This window comes from Mobula hypostoma, chromosome 6 (genome assembly GCF_963921235.1).
Source record: "Mobula hypostoma chromosome 6, sMobHyp1.1, whole genome shotgun sequence".
NCBI lineage: Eukaryota > Metazoa > Chordata > Chondrichthyes > Myliobatiformes > Myliobatidae > Mobula > Mobula hypostoma.
This window is the reverse complement of record NC_086102.1, coordinates 92,168,068-92,194,276: the sequence shown is the minus strand read 5'-3', so window position 1 is coordinate 92,194,276 and position 26,209 is coordinate 92,168,068. Positions and strand designations below refer to the sequence as shown.

The following is a 26,209-nucleotide window of genomic DNA, read 5'->3' as shown; positions in this document are numbered from 1 at the left end:
CTCCTGGAGATTTATTACTTTGGAGTGATCCTAAAGCTTCTTCAACTTCTTTTAATGTAAAAGGCATATCTAATCCCTTCTGTTCTTCCAAATTCAATTTTGGAAGAGATACTTGTGATAAAAACCTTTCTATCTCATTAACATCATTTTGTGATTCTGATTGATATAATTCAGAATAGAAACTTTTAAAAGTTTCATTTATTTCAAGAGGTTTATAAGATATTTTATTTGCCCTTGTTCTAATTGCATTTATTGGTTTGGAAGCTTGTTCTGTTTTCAACTGTCAGGCAAGAATTTTATGTGCTCTCTCACCTAACTCATAATACCTTTGTTTAGTTCTTATAATTGCTTTTTCCATTCTATATGTCTGAAGCGTATTATATTGTAACTTCTTATTGACAAGTTGCCTTCGTTTTTCTTCTGACATATATCTTTGAGATTCTTTCTCTAATTTTGTAATCTCTTTTTCCAATTGATCTAGTTCTGCCATATATTCTTTCTTAATTTTAGACGTATAACTTATTATCTGGCCCCTAAGATATGCTTTCATCGCATCCCATAGTATAAATTTATCATCCACTGAATGAAAATTTGTATCCAAAAAAAATTGAATCTGCTTTTTCATAAAATCACAAAAATCTTGACGTTTTAATAATGTTGAATTAAATCTCCATCTATAAGCCACTTCTTCCTTATCAGCCATTATTATTGTCATTAATAAAGGAGAATGATCTGATAATATTCTTGCTTTATATTCCATATTTTTCACTCTATGTTAAATATGCATTGATAATGGAAAAAAATCTATCCTTGAGTAAGTTTTATGTCTATGGGAATAGAACGAATAGTCTCTTTCTTTAGGATTGATTCTTCTCCATATATCAATCAAATTTAAATCTTTCATCAATGATAAAGTTAAATTTACTACCTTCGATTTTATAACAACCTTGGTTGATCTATCTAAGACTGGGTCTAAGCAAAAATTAAAGTCTCCTCCAATTAATATTTTTTCATGTGCATCCGCCAAATTCAAAAAAGCTTCTTGTATGAATTTTGCATCATTTTCGTTTGGTGCATAAATATTCATAAAAGTCCATAGTTCAGAAAAAAGTTGACAATGTATAATCACACATCTCCCCACAGAATCAGTTATTACATTTTGTATTCTAATTGGTAATGTTTTATTGATCAAAATTGCTACTCCCCTCACTTTTGAATTAAATGAAGCCGCAACAACACTACCCACCCAATCTCTCTTTAGTTTCTGATGTTCTGTTTCTGTTAAATGCGTTTCCTGTAAAAAATCTAAATCTATCTTCATTTTTTTAATATGTGTTAAGATTCTTTTTCTTTTCACTGGTCCATTAAGCCCGTTAACATTAAAACTCAAAAAATTCAATAAATTAGTCATTATTCTTAACAAAGTTACTCCAATCTAAAACATTACTTATCTTCTCAACTCTCATAGCCTTGGGGAATCTCTTTAAACTTCACCATGTTGCTATGTGTTTCCCTCCCAACCCTCCAGGCAAAAAGAAAAAAAAAGATAGAAAGGATACAAAAAAAGAAAAAACAAAATACTCCCCCACTAATGTTGTGAATGAAAAGATACACAACACTACCCCCCTCCATTTTACGGGTCGTGGCTAAAGCCACGCTTGCACACATGATTAGCGTAGCAATTGATCAGTGCTTCTTCCAGCTCCCCCGTAACAAAAAAAATTATATATATATAGACAAAATTAATGTTACTATTCCCAACTAATATTCCTCCAATTTTAACCTTTCTTACCCCCCTCGTATAATTAATAATATACTTATACATTCATCCACCTTCAAAAATCCAACAAGTCCATTCTTTGACCCAATCTTCATCTTCAATCTATCTCACTCCCCTGGATTTGTTCTTATATCTGGTGAATATTCAGAGAATCTCGCACAAACTGCTCCGCTTTCCGGTAGTCATCAAAAAATCTTTTTTCTCCACCAGGCAAAAGAATCTTCAAGGTTGCAGGATAACGCAATATAAATTGATAACCGTGGTCCCATAGGGTTTTTTTCACTGGATTAAATTTCTTCCTTCTCTTCAAAAGTTCATAACTTATATCAGGGTAGAAAAAAACTTTGTTCTCTTGAATCACCAATGGCCCTTTTCTATCCTTGGCAGCTCGAGCAGCTGCCTGTAGAATCCTTTCCTTGTCTTGAAATCTTAAGAATTTTATTAAAATCGATCATGGATATTGGTTATCTTTTGGTTTTGGTCTTAGAGCTCTATGTGCCCGCTCAATTTCAATTGATCGAACCTCCTCTTCCATTTGCAAAACTTCCGGGATCCATCTTTGAAAAAATTCTATTGGTTTTTCTCCCTCCATACCTTCTCTAAGACCAACAATTTTAATATTATTACGTCTACTGAAATTTTCCAACATGTCCACTTTTTCCAAGAGTTGATTTCTTTCCGAGTTCCAGACAAGCAGATCACTTTCTGTTTTTTCCACTCTATCATTCATATGCCCCATTGCTCTTTCCATCTTCTGAAGCTTCTTATCCATTTTGTCCTGTCTTTCCATAGCTTTATTATAGGACATCTTCACATCTCTAAGCTCTTCTCTTAGTTTTCTTAGTTCAGCCGTTAATTGCAATATAGCCTCTCTTATGTTTCCATCGTCTCCTTTACTTCCAATCGCTTCCAATTCTTCCTCCTCTTCTTCATCTGTGTTCTCTGCAGAATCCAATTCTGACTCTGAGTCATTTTCAATTGCAGTGGCTGTCGGTTCTTGTAGTTTGAGTTGTGTCGATTTGTGCATGCATACTTCTTTGCGCATGCGCATTTCCGGCATCTTCTTCGGAGAAACCGCTACCACCGCCATTGCTCCCTGTTCTACCGAAGGAGATCCAACCTGAGTCCGAGGCTCCATCGTTGCAGTAGGCCCTTTTTTCTTCCCCTCTCGTGGCTGCTTCGCAACAGCAGACTTCTTTTGTTGCGGTTTAGGAGGCATATCGTAAAGTAGTCTTGCAAAGTTTATAAATAGTTTCCAGAAAGTATTTATTAACTTTGTTTTGTTTAAATGGTACTTTGCTAATTTTTTACGGGACAGCTGGATTTACACGTCTCAATCCCACATCATCACGTGACGCCCCCCTTTATTCTGCCTTCTGTTACCTTATACTGCCTCAATGTACTGTTATGCTTTGTAACTCTAGAAAATAATCAAAAGAGAAACACAGGAGCTGGGTACTGGTCTACTTAGATTTTCTTCCTTTTTTTTAGTGAGTCACTCAGGTGACAGCGTGGCGTGACATACCCCATTCATGTACTTCTTGTATATAACCCATAATGAATTATGTAAGCAAAGCCTAATCAAACAATATTTTATTTACAATATTACTGAAATATTAAAGGGCACTACAGGTACACGTTATAGCAATAAACAAAATCCTATTCCCATGCTTACTGCAATCTGGATTTCACAACTTTATCTGTAACTTTTTCTCAGTTCTTCTATATAGGTTATACAGATATGATCATGTATCAGCGAAGATTAATCTGGTGTTCACGAAGAAATTACCTTGCTGTGATGTTGCAGTCATAATCAACCTTAGTCTATACTATCCCTAACCATCATATTAGGCTGCCCCCCTCTCTCAGATTTCCGATCTTATGGCGCACTTGCAGTAAAGCTTGAAAAGTGACTGGGGAGGAAATGACTGAAAGCTGATCACCAATTACAGCATTAGATGTTAAACCTGATCATTCCGCATTCTTCAACACCTGGCAGAATTAACATTAATATTTTAAATCAGTCAGGTGGGTTCTCTTAGCTACAATTCAGGCAATTCAAAAGTCATCAACCAACTGCACTCAGATGGCAATTACTCACACAACAGTTTGAAGAAACAAGTTCCTTTAACAGAGGCAGAATTATTAGCATTATCTGTATCATGCTATTACCATGGAATGGCAAAAAGTAATGTGACATGGAGATATGAGCGACCGAAGATATCGGAAACTAGTAAGGAACAAACAAAACACTGCTGTAACTCAGCAAGTCAGGTAGCATAGGCAGAGGGAAATAGACAGTCGCTATTTCGGATCAAGATCCTTCATCAGGACTAGATAGAGTTTAACTCCAAAGATCAATTGTCCATTTCCCTCTATAGATGTTACCTGACCTCCTAAGCTCAAACATTATTTTGAGCATTATGACATTTTTGACAAGAAAAAGTGATCCCTTTAAAATATTTACATTTAAATAAATCTCTGCATGAAGAACATTGTAATTTGGAATTCCAGTACACTTTTGAAATTTGTAATAAAATGGAATTACTACTGGATGGAAATTCACATTTCTTTGAATAAAGACATGAACAGGAAGCTTGAGATTGGTGCTCAGCTACTTACTTCTCTTCCACTCTAACAGCTTCCCATTCCCCATAGGGGTTTACATTCTTCCTCTTGAAAGATTTCTTTGCTTCCTGTTGTTGCTCATCTTGGGGCAATGTGCTTTCCAGCTCAGTATCAAGATTTCCCTCAGAGGACTTTGCATTGCTGTCAATTCCTGCAGCAATTTGCTTCTGCAACGCAATAGAATTTTTAATAGTCATTTTCTAGAATCATTCTGGTTACTAATAGCAGAATCACAGAAGTGTACAGCACTGGAAGAAATTCACATCTATGCCTATATATTTTGGTTTTTCACTCCATGCTTGTAGCCTTGAATGTCAGATCAGTTCAAGTACATATTCAGGTACTTTTTATATGATGAGGAACTTCTTTTTCTACCACACCACCAGCAGATCCCCACACCCATTTCTTCAACAACCATCTTGGATTTGAATCTCCTAATTTTTTTAAAACTATTCAATCCAACACTTTCATAGTTTTACATACCTCATTTAAATCTCTCCTATAATTTCAAAGAAACCAACTCTAGTTTTGACACAGCCCTAGAGTAACCTATTTAGATCTTTTCTGCACCTTGCAAAGTACTCTTACCCACTTGTCCTCGTACATTTTGTGATCATGCATTTGTGCCGAGATCATATTCCTCCATTAAATTGTGTATTTCTTCAGTTTGGGTGCCCTCCACAAAATTCCATTTACTTCTCTTTTTAGGTTCAACTGATCAGTCCATTACTTCCTCCAGCTCAGAGTTTATTTTCTATTGCCCACAACAGACCACCCAGAGAATCCATTATCACAGCCCATGTACTTGTCCAAATCTTTGATATTTACCACCAAAAGGAATCTTCCTTTCACTAAAACTCCAGTGGAACTAGTTTTGGATCCAATCTCCAACTTGGATCCCCTGGGTTTTTACTTCTTTAAAGGAATGACATTTGGCTAAAATCATGTAGATGAGATCGAATAAGCTACCCTCATCAACACTTGCTGTTACCTTTTCAGAACAGTCTGACATAACATCCCTGTAACCTGATCATTCCTGATGAAAATGTAATGGGAAAAAATGATGAATGTAACTAACTGACTGCTAATGTTCTACCTGTAAATGTTCAGTCTTTTCCTCAAAGAAAAACTTTGAAACATAATTACCAGGCTTTATCAGTTAACAGGAAAGATATCACAATATCACCAGTTAATATTATAACTCAACAAATTTTACTGAGAAAAATTATAGAATACAACTACAACTGAGCAGTCAGTTCTGGTATCAAAGCAAGGTCATTTTGTCTAAATTTGCCAGTAAATTTTCCAAACAGAAAGAGCATACAGAAGAAATGCAATTGATGAAAAACACAAGCTAGTCAAAAACTGTTCAAATAAGATACCTTGACTTGTGACTAAATTCAGGCCAAAAAACTGGGAGGCAAGAATGAACTGGCAATAAAAAAAAAGTGTAATGGTTCAAAGCAATTACTGAGGCTGACATGAAGCAGAAAGCAGTGCTCTACAGAGTTATTGAGACTGTCGTTAATACAACTTACATAAATAACTGGGCTTGGAAATTGGAACTAAATTTTCAAAATCTGTAAATATGCATAAACAGAAGGCTAGTCAGACTAGACACCTGCTCGCAATTAAATCATGGCTGATCTTTTAACTGGACATCACGACATCTAGTATATGAAGCCATACAAGAAATTAGAATATTTCAACAAAACCAGCTCTCATTCTTTTTAACTTAAAAAGAGTGCTTAGACCAGTCTGGTTAATCTCTCCTCATGGGACAATTCCCCTACCCAGGAATCACACTGATAACTTTATAATTTCTATTATAAATACATCCTTCGTTACATAGAAACTCCAAACCTGAACACCATATTCCAGCTAAAGCTTCATCAGGCTATACAAAACTGCTTTACTCAATCGTGTACCCAAATCTTCTTGATACAAAGACTGTCTTAACTTCTTTCTGTACTGCACATACCTTTAATGCTTCATTTACAAGAACTCTGGGTTCCTGTGAAGACCAACACTTTTCAATCTCTCAATTCTAAAAAAACCTGATTTTTTCCTATCAACATAAACAAGTATTTATCACATGATACTCTGCTTTGTACTCATCCATTCTCCTACCCTATCTATATCCCTTTGAAGTCTCTCTACATCCTATACAAAACCCACACTGCCATCTGGCTGTGTATTATCAGAAAACTTGATTATATTACAATTGATACTCAATTTGTGTAATATCAGAAACCTTGATTGTACTACAATTGATACTCAATTCAAATCACTGGTATACATTGTGAATAACTAGACCATGCATTTACACAAAAGGGAAATTCTTCAGTTATCAATTAATCGATCAACCCAATCATAGCTATGGGAAGAAACTAGAACACTGAGAGAACTCATGCAGTCACAGAGAGAATGTGCAAACTCCAGACAAGCAGCTACTGTGTGTGCCTGCCACTGATAGTGAATCATAACATAATTACCCTCCCATTCTGCAAGTTTACTAATGTCTTGCAATTGCTAGAATTCTTTTTGGTACAAATAGGAAAATAAGATAGAGAGAACAATATATAAATTAGCAAACAAAAAAGGCATTTCTCCCAACATGACTTTTTTCCACCAATCTCCTTCCTCATTTCAGTTTCATTTACACCCATTAAAAAAGTTACCGTTAATTACTTATCAGACAAAAGATAAGAACACATACGCATTCATGGCAAAAGTTTGCTTTATATTAAGGCAAAGTAAATAGTAAATAATGCCCTACATTTCCTGCCTTTATGTTCTATGATCCACACACATACTACGATTTTTACACTGCAAATACTTATTTTTAACGCCTGTGAATTCAACATGACGTGAACACCCTGTCGCAACAGAGCAAAGTTCTCTCATTACTTGTTCACACATCCACCAGATACACAAGGACTTTGCAGACTTACCTCATCTCTGCATTACCTAACAACCCTGAAATTTCCTTATTGTTGAGGTAGCAGAACATACCTGGACAGAGACATTTGTTTCACTTTGCAGTTGCTCCTCTTCTCCTGTAGAGCAATCTTCAGAGCCTTTCTCAGTAATTTCTGCAGCTGTGGGTTCTTTAGTGGATTCCTCAGGTTCTATCTTATCTTTGCTAGCTGTATCTGAGCAATCGCTAGCAGAGATGAAACCTTCAGGCTTTTCCCACTGTGAAGCTAAAATGTATCATAAATGAAGCTCAATGCAGCTTATAAATAGCCTTTCCTGAAACAAAGCAGCCTAATGGTCCAACTCTAATTACATGTTAAATACCGAAGGCACATCTATTATCCAAGCAAGTTTGGTATATCCCAGCACACTTACAATAACTAAAGTTGGTTGAAGAAGACAATTTTCAGGGTTGGAGCTGTTATTAGAGGTGCTTATCCATTTATTTTCTGGGATGTGGGCACATCCCTCCCCACCATCTAAAGTATCTACAGGAGATGCTATCTCAAAAAGACAGCATCTATCAAAGATCCTCATCATCTTAACCGTGCCAATTTCTCACAGCTACCATCGGACAGGAGGTACAGAAGCCTGAAGTCCCACACAAGTTCAAACAAAGCAACTTCCCTTCAATCATTCAGTTCTTGAAACAACCTGCACAACCCTAATCGCTGGCAACAGCACAGCCACTTTGCACTAAAATAGCCTTTGTTTTATTTTGTTCTAATTGTGTTCCTTAAAAATGTTATAATTTATGTTTAATTTACATTTTTCTTATGAATGTCTCATTATGTGGCTGTGATGCTTTTGAAAGAAATTTTGATTTGCACCTGTACAAGTGACAATAAATGCAAATTTGACTTTGACCATTGACAATTAATGTCATAATGCCATTCCTATTTATCACTCAGGTCATCATCAGCCATCTTCTAGGACTATCATAGTGCTGTACTTAGTGATTATGATACAGTGAAATGGCTTGCTAGGTAATTTCAGAGGGCAGTTAAGAGCAACCACAATTGATGCACGTCTGGGGTCAAAGATAAGGCAAGTTCAAGGATGGCAAATTTCTTCAGCTTAAGGACATTGGTGAATCAGACAGATTTTTATGACAATTGCTAATTTTATGGTCAACTTCACTGTACGGTTTTTTTTAATACAGAAATTCCATAGTTGCCTGGTTGGGAGTTGAACTCTGGTTTCTAGATGGTTAGTCTAAGCAAACCCACCCATCTTATCTCAATTATATCAGCATGTGCCCAACAGTTAGATTGGTCTTAACTGTATAGGACATGGACAAAATTACCATTAAGACATGCTGCATTACCTGAATAAACTTCAGTAGTGCCCTTGTATCCCAGTGCCCCTTATTTGTTGCGTTTACTTGGCTCAGAGAGGCACTAGAAACCAGGCAAAAAGAAAGTTCTAGATTTATCAGAAGGTCTGTCTGTCTAGGTACCATATCCGATGCGGAAGTTGGTGACTATGGTTTTCCATATAGATCTATCCCTCGTTCTTTGGATGACTTCCATTTCCTCAATGTGTCGCCACCTGGCTAGGCTTTTGATGTATATAAGCCGAGGTCTTCCTCTGGGTTTGCTCCCCTCGATCTTTCCAGAGAGCATGAGTTTTTCTAGTTCATCTTTTCGCATGATGTGTCCTAGGAATCTGAGTTGTCTTTCTCTTATTGTTGGTTTGAGTGATCTAACTGCTTGGGCTCTTCTGAGAACTTCTTTATTTGACGTGTGTGTGGTCCATGATAGTTTTAACATTCTTCTGCTGCTTCTAGTCTCTTTTCCTTTGCTGGGGAAATGGTCCAGCATTCATTTCCATAAGTCAGGATAGAATAAACATAGCACTGCAGTATTCTGTTTTTAGTGTACATGCTCATCTTTCTGTCTGTTAATATGGTCTTCATTTTTTGGAAAGCTTCTTTCGCCATTGCTATTCTGTATTTGATATCTGTATTGCACCTGCCATTACTTGTTATTAAGATATTGGAATTTGTTGACTGGTTTAATGTTTGTATTTCTGATCTTGATCACACATTGTGGGATGTTTGTCTTTCTGGAGATGACCATGCTTTCTGTCCTCTTGGTGTTGATTGAGAGGCCTCTGCGATTACTTTCTGCTGCCACTATAGTGAGTAGTTCTTGAAGTTTTGTTTCTGAGTCAGCTATTAGTATGATATTAGGAAACTCAAACATTGTAATAAATCTGATGCTTATATGAAGTGTGGCTCACTAAAAAAAGAGGCAAATAAAATGACCAAAATTCATACCTTTATGATCTGGAAATTGTCAGCAAATAGATTATTTGGTTACACAAGGGTGGAACACCAGAATCAGATTTATTACCACTAACATGTGCTGTGAGATTTCTTGCTTTGAAGCAGTAGGACGATGTAAAACAAAATTACTGTAAGTTACAAAGATAAATTGTGCAAGAACAAGAATAATGAGGTAGTGTTCAGAAATCTGATGGTGGAGGAGAAGATCTTCCTAAAAGGTTGAGTGTGGATCTTCATACTTCTGTACCTCCTCCCCAATGGTATTAACAGAGGGCATGATCAGTAAATAGAAATGAATAAAATCCACAGATACTGGAAATCTGAAATAAAACCAGAAATATTCAACAGGGCAGGGTCCTGTTGAAACTTCAACTGTTTCTCTTTCCATAGATGCTGCCATAGACAGTTCACTGTCAACATACATACCTCTTGATACAAGATTGTAATAGTAGGTGCACCCTTCTGGAGTAATTCCTTCTACCCATGAAGAGGCTGACAGGTGCTGATAAGAAGAAAATAACACAGAGTGAGGCAAGGTACATTTTTGGACTGTGCAAACAATATGTGCTGTGATAGAAACTATTCACACCAATCTGGCAATTTTTTTTTTATTTCTATCAATCACTATATCTGACTATATTTTTATCCACTTGCAAGTTAAACAACTGGTGCAAAGTGTATCCAGGTCCGGTTACTTTCAGTTTGCTATTGTCAACATTGTTTTTTCAGACACTTGCAAGCTGAAATGTGATATAGGAACTTGCATGTTATTTGGGTTGTTTTGACCATGGCTGCCATTTAAGACAATGACAAGCACATATTCAAAACAGCACAATAATTATCAGTGCTGTGATAAATTTGAGCTGTCTTGTTCTTCAGGACAGTATTCAATAAGAAATACAGTGTAATACACACACATACTCATTTTCAGGTAATGAAATTCTAAAAATCTTGAGATCTGTAACAGTAAGCGCATGATTCTTTTTCTTTAAGAAATAGGATAAGGTTCAATCTCAGAACTTGCAACTGTAATTCAGATGGACCTGGATTAAAATGACACAAAGTGTATTTACGTCTTATGTTTCTCAACAATGCCCAAAGCAGAGTATGGCCAATTAACTGCTTTTGAAGCAGTAACTGTAATAGTCTATGATTTGAAGAGGTATGATTAATAGTGAATGTGAAAGCTGGTATCATGCAATCCTTCTTAACACCTAATAGAATAGAATTAAACTTGTTTAATGTCTCATCTGAAAAGACAATTTCACAAGTTTTTGATATATGCTAGATCAATCCCATTCCATGAAAATAACATGCACATTATGGATCTTGAGGAGACAATAATTCCATAACTATTTAAATCACTCAGCAATTAAAAACCCAAGTCCTCCTTATGCTACACTCACAACCGTAGAAGTTGGAATACAAACTGCTCATTTTCATGAGAACCAGCTCTAATAAATCTATGTTTTTTTTTAAATCAAATCTATCATTTGCTTTGTCAAAGGAAATCACAACTTACAGCTTCCCATCCAAAATTGTGCGAATGGTAAGTTAATTGAATTCACAAAGCCTAGGCCCAAACCTGGTACCCACCCATGTACAGGTGGAAAAGTAAAAAGGCCCACAGTTCCTCCCACCCAGAATGTATGATTGAAATGAGCCACAATCCTTAAAAGCCAATGTGATTTCTCACCTGTAAAACTTCACCTGCACCGGGTTCTCAACAAGCATCAAAGCACAACACATCACCACGTCAGAGATGATGTACCAGCTTCATTTTCAATGTACAGACACGACATCCAAAAGCACAAGCTCGGAAAAGTTAAAAAGTATCACAGAAGCAAAATGTTTGCAGTATTGTTAAGATAACTGCCTGCTCAAACTTTATAAGTCAAGGTTCCATCTTTATCATTGAAGTCCATTTAATAGTCCACGGGTGATATGAATAGTTTTGTAAGGAGTGCATGTACTTCTAACTAATTACCCCTCCTGGAAAGCACGTGACTGTGTCTGCTGGAAGGGGCATTTGATTACAAAATACGGTTAATTTTGAGTACTTTTGGTCCACAGATACAATAGCCCTAAATGATGTGGTAGGCAAATCCAAACCAACAATGTACCTGTTGTGCAACTTCACTCTGCACAAAGTTTGAGCTCTCTTGGAACCCTTCAGGCTTTTCCCATTGTGATTCTGTACAATGAAGAAATAATTGCCTGTGAGTCTCTCACTGGTACTTGGCCTGAACACAATCTGTATATTACACGTTCCTATTTCCATATGGATACAAAGTTTTAGCAGTGCCTTTGAAAGATAAAACACACACCACTCCATGATAACATAAGCTAACAATTTAAGTTAAAGCATTTTGAACAGTTCTAATATACCTTTATCATCCATGCAGTACAGACTTTAGCACGAGTAGTTCCTCTGCTACAATAATTTAGCACATGTATTTTGCTTCCTTGAAACAAAAAAGTCACTCAAGACTAATCAAACTTTAAACTTGAACATTAAAAGTATTTTTTAATTCTGCTGAAAAAAATTAGCATGACAAATTAACCACATTCAAAAAGAAAACATGCAGCAAATCTTGTGGTTACTTCACTGAATTATAAAAATACATCATTGCTCTGAACCTAATAGACATCGAAATGATAGCAAAAAGGCTAGAATACAATAAAAATACATTGAAATAAGATGTTGCACTACCTATTTGATTAAGAGTAATACCATTATGATTTACATTCATTACAGCAGCAAATTACTAAAAAGCATACTGCATGGATAACAAGATGGATGCACACCATAAATTCACAAATTTACTGGCCTGCAGAATATTAAAGATGAACTTCTAGCCAACTTACTTTTCAGTCAGTGTTTTTTAACAAAAGTACACTTGATGAGAAGAATGCAAAGATAATTTTTAATGTTAAATTGAAATCTCTTAAAGTAAGCAAGTTCTTTGTACAAATCCATATCCTACTATTTGGTTGTACAGTATCTTTAAATAGAACACTTGAATCTATCTCATTTTGAAAAATTCTGTTAAGAATTAATTTATGCAAAGGTGGAGACTCACAAGAGCATGAGATTATTGATCCAAATCAAGAACTTAAATACTCTGCAATACATTTTCTACATGCCATTCCTATTTAATGTAGAGTCAAATAATACTTATTTACATAATAAATGACCAGCCGGAAGTTTCAGACAACCTCACTCTACCTCCCAAAAGAAACTTCCCTCTGCACAGCTTCATTTGTCCTAGCGTCAATACTTCCCCTTCTATTGACTTCCTCCTTCTTTCATTACTCCTGAAGGAAAACATTACTCTTTCTAGTCTATCTGCCCACCTCCAGGAACACATCACAGTCCTTGCAGTTCCTCAGTGGAGGTCAGGATCCAACTTAGACTATCAGTAGTATCTGCTTAATTGCTAGTAATCAGAACTGAACTACGTAAGTCACATGCAGAAGTTATATTTGAACCATATTTCTCAAGATCAGAGTCCTGAACAACTATGTAAGGTTTACTTCAACTTAATAGTCTTCACTGAAACTTGCTCCATTATAGAACTATTTTTTTCCTAGCCATATGGATCCACTTATGCCTTTTTAAATATACAGTTCATGTAATCAGAAATGTTAGCGTAATAGAACTTTTACAAGACAGTATCTTGAACAAATGCTCAATTTTTTTTGTAAGTCGTGTTTATATTGTATAAGATGACCCTAAAAATATTTTCTCTCCTCACCCCTCCCCCACTGACAGCCATACTTTTTCCATCAGCTCCACTTAATTATTAAAGGAGAACACATTCTTAAGCACAGATAGAGAACACCTGTAAACCAAAATAGAGAGGCTTTCAATTAGTTATCAGAATCAAGGAGCAATATTGCAAGACTCAGATCGAACTCTGATCAGCGTTCACATGAAGTAGGGCAATTTTGGTCTTGAGGCCATCAGAAGAGGAATAACACTGGAGAAAGAGCAATAAAATATATTACAGGCTGATACTATAACTGAAAGATCACAAGTTCCAAGAAAAATTGAAAAAGCTTTTTCTTTAGACTAAGAACCAAAGACTGTATTAGAGTTCCTCAAATTTATGACAGGGAAGGTATATGGTGATGTTTCCACATGTAGTTGAATTCAAAATTAGGGGGCATTTAAATAAAATGGTTACTAATAAATGTAAACAATTAGAAAATCTTCTTTGAGTGGGATTTGAGTACAGGACATAGGAAATAACAAAGGCAAATATCCTGAGTACTTTAAAGTAACAGTAAAGTACGAGAGAAGTAGTAAAAGCAAAAATCAATTTGATGAAATTCCCAGACAAGATAAATGTCAGCACGAAGGCAAGCTGAATGCCTGTTCCTGTGCACCTTTTATACAGTTTTATGTAAATAAAGAGCCAAGAATGATTAACTACTTGCGTAGGCAATCCGGATCTGTGAGAGATAATGTAGCAGAAGACACCTTTGAAAACAAATTCACAGAAAAGGGAGCAATTTAGGTATTAGCTGCCACGAATGCAGAAATAAAGGTATCTTTTATGCCCAAGTAACTGAGTATTCACAGTGCTCCAAATTCGGCTACATTTCATAAATAAGTTAATGTCAAAGTCAAGTGGATTCATTAACCACTTCTCTCCTACAGTATCATTATTTAAGTCAATTTTATTAAGTAACTGACTGATCCTTTCAGTTATTGCCATCAAGACAATTTTGATGGTCTGGCCTGTTTCTGTCAAGGCCAATGCTATCAACGGCAGACATGGCTCAGCTCCACGCAGAAGAATTGTGCACTCAATTCCAAACCAGAAATTTAGCTTAAACTTAAGGTTGACATCCTAGTACAATAGTGATCTGCATAATCATGGGTTTGGCCACCAAGCTTCACCTCAAATTTATCCAAATATCTGTATTAACACTGAAGAACCAACCACAATCTGTATAAACTGTGTTCAGTTTCCAGATCACTTGTGTCAAGTGGATCCCTGTAATGTACAGTTCTAATACACAGAGTCTTGCTTACAAAGCGATACCTTCATTTCAAAGCTCCTAACTCCCTGTAAATATTAATGCAATCAATTGCAGTTCGTTAGCTAACTTTTCTTTTTTTCCCTGATTTTCTTTTTAGGTATTTAAACATTTTAATGCTTTGAGAACCATGGTGGGATAGTGGTGTAGTTAACTGAGGCACTTCCTCAGAGCCAGAGACCCAAGTTCAATCCCAATCTTGGTATGTGTCTGTGTGGGGTTTTGTATGTTCTCCTTGTGATCACATAGGCTTGATACAAATGTTCCAGTTTCCTTCCTAAAGACGCTTAGTGAATTGCCTTTCCTGTGCAGGTGAGTAGTAGAAACTTGGGGGGTGGGGGGGAGAAAACTTAGGTTGATATAATCATCTTGTTGATGGTCAGTGCAGATTCAATGGGCTGAAGGGCCATTTCCATGCAGTAGCTCTCTATGCCTCTATACAAAGGAGATGGGCATCTACACGTACTGTTATTCTCCAGCCGTCTAAACTCTGTCTTGCCACTGGATCCAGATGGGAATTGGGAAGAGAGAGTGAGGCTGACGCTGCGCAACTCTCCCTCACTTAAATCCAAATCACGCGCTAGTCTCAACACCATCATAATGGTGTCGAGGTCCTCATCGACGTCAATGATGGACGAACAACTCTATTTTCAGAAAGTTAGCTGCTGTATCTCATGCAGATGAGGAATCTGTGCACCATTAAACAATACACATTGTTTGGCCTGGGTCACCTCTCCAGATTATTTTGTAGCTTCGGTCCAAGTATGGGGAAATTATACATGCAAGGCAGTACAGACAACTCTTGATGTCAAGGCGAGCAGCAATGTCTGATTGGTCGAACAACAAACTTGAGCAGAAATTCAAGTCAGTGTAAATCAACTGAAAAACTCTACACTGACTGGAATCAATCTAAACACAAAAGGAAGATGATTTAAGGACAATCTCAGTCCCCAGAGCTTGCTACAGAGGTGTCTTAGGTCTAAGTTCAATTATCTTGATTATTTCTCCATCATAAGGTCAGAAGTAAGGGGTTGTGATGTGTTTCACAATGTTCACCTCCATCAGTACCATTTACAGCATCTCAGATAATAAAGTTGTCAATGTCTACATACAACAAGACATCTGGAATTAAATGGTGAGAGTCAAGTTGCCTGTTCTCCATACAAGCCCCTCCCTGAGTAATGCATGTTCAATTATTTATGGGCACTGGTACATCCGAACTAATGTTTGACAGAACAGTGGGATGGATGGGAATGGATTTGCCAGCCAATATGGAGTTTGCAGGCTTTTTCACCTGTATTCTTTCGCCAATGTCCTCTGACCTGTATCAGAGCTGGGTTGAATTGGGCAGACCTGGAGTGCTAAACAGATTCACTCACTGAGTAAGGCTGGATGGCACAGTCACTCTTCCTATCGCAACAAATTCTATGATTCTGTACCACAGAGCTTTTCATTTCTGACTTACAAACAGCTCCCCTGGAATGGACCCAGAGACTAACTACAAAATGCGAGGTAATGGTGACAGAGTCCAATTACATTTTCTTAACAAACAACATTGACAAATCATTCACCATCACATTCTCGAGCTCACAGCTGACCAGTCAAATAAATACAATTATTCAAGAGTAGACAAGAGGCTAAGCCTCACCAAACTGTCGTCTCTGCTGTGACAAAATTTTGCTTTGTTTATTAATTTATTTTATTTTACTTAAGAAACACATGGTGGAATGGGTTCTTCCGGCCATTCAAGCAGCACATCCAGCAACCCTCAATGTAACCCGAGTCTAATAACGGGACAATCTGTATGACAAATTGATCTACTGACCATTTTTTTTTTCTTTGTCTTTGTCTTTGGACAATGGGAGGAAATCAGAGGACACAGAGAAAATCCATGCTTCACACAGTGAGCTTATACAGACTCCTTAAAGACAATACCAGGATTGAACTCAGACACCCAAGATATAATAGCATCGCGCTAACCACGATGCTATTGTGGCACCCATTCTCTCCATTCTTCCACCATTCAATATATTTCTTAGAACTGTATGGGAATATTAAGCACGTCATGCTGCGTCGATGGAGATGCAGTGTTTTGGGTTGAGAACATTTCATCAGACCTGAACAAACTTGAGGGTCACTTGAAAAAGAATAAAAGACTTGAAAAGTTCTAAGAAATATATTATGGCTCCATAATTAAATCAAAATCCTGGAACTTGATACCTCATTAAAATGGGGCCATTTCCACACAAGGAGAACAGAGAATTGAGGTAGCACCTTGGCACCACCTTCTAAAGCACAGGGTTAGGGATGGGCAATAAAGCCTAACAAGAACATTTTACTCCATGAACATATTTGACCCATCAGTTATACATGTACCATTGTTGGGAAGCTTTCTCGAGCAAGAAACCTCAGAAAAACATACAGAATTCTGCGTTTAGCGATATACGGATTTTGGTTAATTGAGCCATTAGTTAATCGGGGCAGCCGCTTATTTGGGACAAACCTTAAGGAAAAAAAAACAGGTCCAAGAAAATAGCCAGGATTCCCACACCATGCTGCTTAATTGGGACAGGAGATGGTCAGTCATGTGCAATTGTGTGGCTATTAGACGCTACACTGTGCTGAAAGTGAGCAGTGGCATTAGTTTTATTCATTTGGGCTAGCAGATGCAAATTGAAAAAGCAGTTATTTTTGATCACTTTGACGTTGTTTTATTTTGACTTTGAATTTTTTGAGACCCTTGTCACAAAACAATTTAACACTAGCCAAAAAAATTACCCTATTGGACCAAATTAAAAGCCATCTGTCTAACACCACTCATCATCGGCAGCAGAGATAACTGGAGTGCCAAAATCTACAAGTAGACATTTGACACATCAGCAAGTTAAACTGCAAGAAGAATGGGCTTTACATGAGGGACAATAGCAAACATCCCAAAAACAAAAGCGTGAAAGTAAGGATCCAGTTGTTGAAGAGGCCCTCAATGGTTTTACATTGTGACTGGACAAGGTGTGCTTGTCAATGGACCAATGTTAAAAAACAAGTCAGAGGGGATGACCAAGAAGCTGGGTCACAAAGAATTTCAAGCAACACATGGTTGGTTGTCTTAGTTGGATATGTAAGCACCACATTAAATTCAATAAGGCACACGGTAAAAAAGATAGTGATGATGTTGTAAGCACAGAAACATGGAAATCTAAAAAACTCTTCAACTTGCTTCAAATATTTTGTGCCAATGACAACAGATAACTACAGTGCCAATGAAACACGCCAGATGGTTCCCTTTCCTACAATCATGCAACACTATCAGAAAGCTAAGGATAGCATAACTCTGTTGTGTTGTTCAAATATGTCAGAAACTGATAAAAAAAAATAAATTGTTGGTTATTGGGAAAAACATTAAACCTCGAAGCTTTAAGAAGGGGCTAAGAATGGATAGTTTACCAATCGAGTACTACGCCAGCATACACTTGATGAATTCCTCAGCTGCAACCATTACAAACCAATACAAAGTTTTATAGTACTGTAGTATTATTGCTTGTGCACTAATTTGTTCAGTGTTTCCTTTAAATACATAATTTATTACTCAGTTAAATGGCAGTTTGTCTCTTTTATACCTTTTTTAACTATTTCCATGAAAATTTGGAGAACTGGGGCAGCTGCTTAATTGGGCCAAGCCTCCTGCTATTGATGTGCCCCAATTAACCTGAATCCATTGTACTTGGCTGCCAAAACCCGCTGCTTGATTTGCAAATAATTGAGAGCAAAGAACAAGATTGTAACTAAACCTGGAGAACTATGGTACTATTCCTGCCAAATCATCTGAAGCAATGTATATATAACTAAGTACACTGCAAGGCCAACACAAAAAGCATGTAAAAGATTCAAATGCAATCTAACCTTTCCTCGAAGACAGACTGTGACACCACGGCAGGTTTCAAAGAAAAGAACAAAATATTGTAAGCGTATTCCTCATTGTACTAAGTGTAATAACCACCTGTAAGTAGTAATTTTATCTGCTACCTTATCATCAAGATATCTTCACCCCTCACAAGAAACTTCTATTAAATGATAAGTGTGCAAAGCAGATAATGATGCAGATTGGAATTAATTTTTGATTGAGAAACAGACCAATGAGGAGAAAGGAGAATTAAGACTAGTTCTGATTTATTACAGATCTATGAGGCAATGCTCCAAATAGCCTCACCTGATTGTAACTCCCCAAAAATGTCAATTTATTTGACAAGGAATAACTAGCTCGGCGTCTTCCCACCCACTCCTCCCCAAGCAGTAACTGCTTTGTAACTTCAGTTGGCAGTACACTGCTGGGGTCCTGCTCTGCCAGTCAGTGTGGGTGGTATATTATGTTTCAGGAGCTCAACAGAAAAGACTAGCTGGCATTGAATGGATGCACAAACAGGGTATTCTAATATCCTGTGTAAAGATCTATTTCCTTACTAATATTTTTTGTCAAGCTCCTCAAATCTGTACCCTCCCACTTACAATTCAGCTGACACTAGAAAAGTTTCTTCCAATACTACCAAACTTTAAATCTTATACATTCTCTATCAAATGCTCCAAACTTCACTTCAAGAACCTCTTCACTCTTCAAACATACTTCAATCCTGCTAAACTGGTCCCATTCTAGTTAATCTTGGGATCTTCTCCAAGGCTTTGATGAACATTAATCAATATTTATGAGCACTTATTGTGCAAATCCTCAATAACTGAAATCAAAATTTTATTCAGTTTGTCCTGATGTGTGCTAAGCTGAAAACAAGTATTCACAACCCTCTTCCCATTCCGAAATTGCAAACGTGGGCCCTCTGTTTTTTTAATGATGCACAATCATCCACTTCATTTTGTGTCCTCTGCATACACGGGAATTATAACCAAACAGTTATACCTATGGAAGGGTAAACCAAGCTTCTGAAGGCAAAATCACATTGTGTATGTTATCACCTCCAAGAGGACAACCTTGCCATGGTTTGGAGGCTTGCGTGCTTCACTGACCCGGAAAGCTATGCTAGCTGAAGCCAGGGACTTGGGCTTCGGCTCTTGCTAAGGTCACCCATGCCAAACAGGTCAAAAGGCAGAGGCCAGACTAAGAGTGGACTGACCACCCTAACTGGACAAACAAAACTGTTACAGAAACAGGAATGAAGAATCCTACAACTACAGTACTGTGCAAAAGTCTTAGGCACATATATACAGCTGGGGTGCCTAAGACTTTTACACAGTACTGTAGTAAATGGAAGTACTGCACTGCTGGTGCAAAAAGAAACACATTTCATGACATATATGAGTGAGTGATGATAAACCTGAATCTGATTTGGGTCTCGACTGTGGACTGAGAGTGGGAAGAGGGCAGGGAGCATGATGCAATGATCAATCAAACAATTGTTTGAAATTAAATTACCTACCTTGCCTGACATCTCAGGGCTGAGTATGTCTGCACCCATGTCTCCTCCCATCCCTGGCACCTGTCCCACACCTCCCCCAGGGCACTCCACCATCGCCATTCCCCACATCCTTTGCTCCCACCAGATTTATAAACTTGCTCTCTGCTTCACATTGACAAATCCAGTCTTTGGCACCCTAGCTACATACAGCTGCAAGAAAATGTTTGTGAACCTTTTGCAGTTACTTGGTTTCCTGCATTAATTATTCTTAAAATGTGGTCTGATCTTCATCTAGATCACAATAATAGACAAACACAATCTGCCTAACCAATAACATACAAACAATTGTACTTTTCATGTCTTTATTGAACACATTGTTTAAACATTCACAGTCCAGGCTGTGAAAAGTATATGAACCCTTGCACTTAATAACTGACAGAACCTCCTTTAGCAGTCAAAACCTCCACCAAATGTTTCCTGTAGCTGCTGGTCAGACTTGCACAATGGTGAGGAGGAATTTTAGACCATTCTTCCACATGAAACTGTTTCAGTTTATCAATATTTCTGAGGTACCTTGCACGGACAGCCCTCTTCAGGTCATACCACAGCATCTCGATCGGGTTAAGGTCTGGACACTGGCTTGGCCATTCCAAAACACAAATTATCTTCCTTTTAAACCATTCTGTTGTTGATTTGCTCTTGCGTTTCAGATTATTGACTTGCTTCATCATCCAGCTCTATTAAACTTCAGGGACTGCTACCCTGATATTTTCCAGCAAAATGTCTTGATACAATTATGATTTCATTGTTCCCTAAACAATTACAAACTGTCCAAGTCCTGAGGCAGCAAAGCAGCCCCAAACCATGATGCTCCTTCCACCATGCTTCACAGTTGGGATAAGGTATTGTTATTAGTGTGCAGTACCATTTTCCCTCCAGACTTAGCAATGTGCGTTTCTGCCAAAAAGTTCAACTTTTGTCTCATCTGTACACAGAACATTGTCCCTGAAGCTTTCTAGAACATCCAAGTGGTCTTTTGCAAACTTGAGATGTGCATCAATTTTTTTTTGGAGAGCAGTGTTTTCCTCTGTGGTGTCCTTCCGTGAACATCATTCTTGTTCAGTGTGTTTATTATATTGGACATATGAATAGAGACTTTAGCAGGTTCTAGATACTTCTACAGGTCTTTTGCTGTTACCCTTGGGTCCTTTTTCACCTCCTTCAGCATTGCGCGTTGTGCTCTTGATGTGAAGGATGCCCACTCCTAGGAAGAATAGCAACAGTACTGAATTTCCTCCATTTGTAGACAATTTCTCTTACTGTGGACTGATGAACACAGGTATTTAGAAATGCTTTTGTAGCCTTTTCCAACTTCATGCATCTTTACAATTTTTCTTCTCAGGTCATCTGAAAGTTGTTTTGATCAAGGCATGGTGCAGATAAACAGATCTTTCTTGAATGGAGCAGGCTCTGTCAGTAATCTGACTGTGTGCCTTTTTTTTTATTTATAGGGCAGGGCACTTCTACAACCCACACTTCTAATCTCATCTCATTGATTTGAACACCTGACTATAAATGGCTTTTGTAGAAGGCATATCCCAGAGATTCACATACTTTTTCTAACCTAGACTGAGATTGTTTAAATGGTGTACTTAGTACTGACGAGAAGTAGTATAATTGTTATTAGCCTAGGCATACTGTCTTTGTCCATTATTGTGGCTTAGATGATCAGGCATTTTATGAGTAATTAATGCAAAAAAAACAGGTATTGAATTGACTTTATTACTTACATTCTTCACATACATGACGAGTAAAATCCTTACATTATGTCTCCATCTGTGCAATGTGCAATTTATAGTAATTTGTAATAAATAATTTGCACAACAGGACAGTCAATATAGCATAGAAATACAATTGTATCAGCATGAATTAATCAGTCTGATGGCCTAGTGGAAGAAGCTGTCCCAGAACCTGTTAGTCCTGGCTTTAATGCTACTGTACCGTTTCCCGGATGGTAGTAGCTGGAAAAGTTTGTGGTTGGGGTGGTTTGGGTCTCCAATGAGGTCATCCTTCAGGCCCTTTTTACACACCTGTCTTTGTAAATGTCCTGAATAGTGGGAAGTTCATATCTACAGATACGCTGGGCTGTGTGCACCACTCTCTGCAGAATCCTGCAATTGGGGGAAGTACAATTCCCATACCAAGTAGTGATGCAGCCAGTCAGGATGCTCTCAAATGTGCCCCTGTAGAAAGTTCTTAGGATTTGGGGGCCCATACCAAACTTCCTCAACCATCTAAGGTGAAAGTGGTGCTGTTGTGCTTTTTTCACCACCCAGTCGGTATGTACAGACCACATGAGATCCTCGGTGATGTGTATGCCGAGAAACTTAAAGCTGTTCACCCTCTCAACCCCAGATCCATTGATGTCAATAGGGGTCAGCCTGCCTCCATTCCTCCTGTAGTCCACAACTAGCTCCTTCGTTCTTGTGACATTGAGGGAGAGGTTGTTTTCTTGATAACACTGTGTCAGGGTGATGACTCTTCTCCGTAGGTTGCCTCATTATTATTTGAGATTAGGCCAATCAATGTAGTATTGTCAGCAAATTCAATTAGCAGATTGGACCTGTGGGTGGCGATATAGTCACGCATATACAGAGAGTAAAGGGGGCTTAGGACAGCCCTGAGGGGCATCTGTGTTGAGGGTTGGGGGACAGAGATGAGGGAGCGCACTTTTAGCACCTGCCGGTGACCTGAGAGGAAGTCCTGAATCCAGATGCACAAGGCAAGGTGAAGGCCGAGGTCTCTGAGCTTCTTGTTGAGCCTGGAGGGAATTATAGTTCAAGAACAGCATTCTCACATAAGCATCCTTCTCCAGGTGTGTAAGGACAGTGTGTAGAGCTGTGGCTATTGTGTCATCTGTCGATCGGTTGTGGCGGTAGGCGAATTGTAGGGGGTCCAGTGTGGTTGGTAGCATGCTGCAGATGTAGTCCTTGACCAGCCTCACAAAGCATTTGCTTATTATTGAGGTGAGTGCGACAGGACGCCAGTTATTCAGACATGGTACCTTGGTCTTTTTAGGTACAGGGGCAACGGTGGATATTTTGAAGTAAGAGGGCACTCTACACTGGGAGAGGGAGAGATTAAAAATGTGCGTAAACACACTTGCCAGTTGTGCCGTCCGGTCCCGCAGCCTTGTGACTGTCTACTCATTGGAAACAACTGGGTACTTCAGCCTCAGAGATGATCAAGGTGCAGGTCACTTAGGCGGCTCTCCTCGGGGGCTGTGTTGACAATATCAAACTATGCTTAAAAAAGATTCCGTTTATCTGGAAGAGAGGCAGTGATATTGGAAACACCACTGCATTTAGCTTTGAAGTCTGCAATGGTGTACAGACCTTGCCATGAGCCGCATGTGTTGTTGATGAAGAGCTGTGTCAGGATCTTGTCCCTGTGTTGTCCTTTCGCTAAGGGTAATTGCAAAGGGTTCACAAACTTTTTCTTGCAACTGTATATGCGCCCAAGACTTCTGTACAGTACTGTATGTACAACGGTATTCTTGAGTCTCCACCCGGGACTTGCATGGCTGACAGTCGTGAAACAGAGAGGAAGCTACTGGCTTGATGAAGGAAACCCTGAACACCATCAAGACCAAGACTGGGTGGACCGACAGAGATGGAGAACCTTCATAGTTGCCCTAAACAGAAATATCTTTTATAATACATTGCTCCTTCTGAAGCTGTCAAGGGAGGTTAAGATATTCTGATGCAATAAGAATGCAGAATTAAGTACAAAATTTTCACAGACGCATTGAAAGGAACGGAGTTGATTAAGATTCAATAGCTTCGATTTGTTTTACGTAATAGGCAGTAGTGAATGTTATAAATTAGTGAATATTGTGAATAGAATGACCTTTAACTCTAACTTAAGCAACCTTTCCTACAGAATGTTTACCTTATAGGATGCTGGAACCATTTAATTTGGCTTCACTTATTATATAATGGGAAATACATTGCCTCAAAGCTATGAAGAACACTTGCTTCTACAAGTAACTAAGATATACATAACAACTCTGATTTGTGGTGGCAGATAAAATGGGGAGAAAAAGCTCCTTCGACCATACATATTTGATTAATGTTATGAAGAAATCAATCTGATGAATTTCATTAGAATGGTAAGTCAAGTACAAGCAATCTACAATAAGAATTAGTTGTTTATAATTCAAAGAGCTAGGCCTCTCACTAATAACTTTCTTGAACAGAAAACTTCAAGAATTTCTAAAAGCTGGAATAGTGAACATACAAAGTATCTAACTATGAGGAAGGAGGTACTATTTAGCGTCATTTCCAAACAGCTTGAATAAAAAAAACTCCAATTAGCATTTTTCTAAATTTTTGCAAAGCTCATCTGAACTACTGTCAAGATACCACAAGATCTACCAAAACATGAACTGGCTTAGTACAACACTAGTGCATTAAATTCTGGCATAATATTTTTGACCAATTCCAGAATTCTAAGCTCCAGATACCAGAAATAAAATATCAAAGTCTACACAGACTGGATAATTAACACAATGTTTGACACCGGTCAGCTAAAGATGGAATTGGAATTATTTTCAAGTACTGTAATAGCTTGTCTTGCATACTGTTCATATGGATCAATTCAAAACACAGTGCATCAAGGCAGATGTTGAAGGCTGATTTAAATATTTGTCTAAGTACAAAGAACTTTTAGCTAAGGAGAACCAAACTGGTGATTTGGCTCTCCTCAACCAAATTAAAGGCAAGTAGTTTAAAAGATAAGCAAATAGAGACCACAGAAATATCTTGTATAATACATTGCTTCTTCTGAAGCTGGCAAGGGAGGTTAAGATATTCTGATGCAATAAGAATGCAGAATCAAGTACAAAATTTTCACTGGCTCATTGAAAGGAATGGTGAACATAAAATAATCTGCAGATGCTGGGGTCAAAGCAACGCTCACAACACGCTGGAGGAACTCAGCAGGTCGGGCAGCATCCATGGAAAAGATCGCTTGACGTTTCGGGCCGGAACCCTTCGTCAGGACTGTAGAGGGAAGGGACAGAGGCCCTATAAAGAAGGCGGGGGGGAGGGTGGGAAGGAGAAGGCTGGTAGGTTCCACGTGAAAAACCAGTAAGGGGAAAGATAAAGGGGTGGGGGAGGGGAGGCAGGGAGGTGATAGGCAGGAAAGGTGAAGAAAGAATAGGGGAAAGCACAATGGGTAGTAGAAGGAGGGGGAACCAAGAGGGAGGTGGTAGGCAGCTGGGGGAGGGGGCAGAGTGACATAGGGACAGGGGAAGGGAAGGGGAGGGAATTACCGGAAGTTGGAGAATTCTATGTTCATACCAAGGGGCTGGAGACTACCTAGACGGTATATGAGGTGTTGCTCCTCCAACCTGAGTTTAGCCTCATCATGGCAGTAGAGGAGACCATGTATGGACATATCTCTTTGGGAATGTGAAGCAGAGTTGAAGTGGATGGCAACCGGGAGATCCTGTCTGTTGTGGCGGACGGAGTGGAGGTGCTCGACGAAGCGTTCCCCCAATCTGCGTCGGGTTTCACGGACATAGGGGAGGCTGCACCGGGAGCACCGGATACAATAAATGACCCCAACAGACTCACAAGTGAAGTGTTGCCTCACTTGGAAGTACTGTTTGGGGCCCTGAATGGTGGCAAGTGAGGAGGTGTAGGGACAGGTGTAGCACTTGCACTTATAGGGATAAGTGCCATGTGGGAGATCCGTGGGGAGGGACGTGTGGGCCAGGGAGTCGCGGACAGGATCTCCCAGTAACCACCCACTTCAACTCTGCTTCCCATTCCCATTCAGATATGTCCATACATGGCCTCCTCTACTGCCATGATGAGGCTAAACTCAGGTTGGAGGAGCAACACCTCATATACCATCGAGGTAGTCTCTAGCCCCTTGGTATGAACATTGAATTCTCCAACTTCTGGTAATTCGCTCCCCTTCCCTTCCCCTATCCCTATGTCATTCTGCCCCCTCCCCCAGCTCCCTACCACCTCTCTTTTGGTTCCCCCTCCTTCTACTACCCATTGTGTTTTC

At 38.6% G+C, this 26,209-nt stretch overlaps 1 protein-coding gene across 1 annotated transcript in view; it reads right to left on the bottom strand.

Annotated features, from left to right (window-relative positions):
• wbp4 (WW domain binding protein 4) overlaps positions 1-26,209 on the bottom strand; it is a 75,819-nt gene that overhangs the window by 7,806 nt on the left and 41,804 nt on the right. The window contains exons 6-9 of the mRNA XM_063051201.1: positions 11,801-11,871; positions 10,104-10,179; positions 7,424-7,614; positions 4,403-4,575 (exon numbers count right to left, since the gene is read on the bottom strand). Coding sequence (XP_062907271.1) covers positions 4,403-4,575; positions 7,424-7,614; positions 10,104-10,179; positions 11,801-11,871 — 511 coding nt within the window. The remainder of the gene's footprint in view (positions 1-4,402; positions 4,576-7,423; positions 7,615-10,103; positions 10,180-11,800; positions 11,872-26,209) is intronic.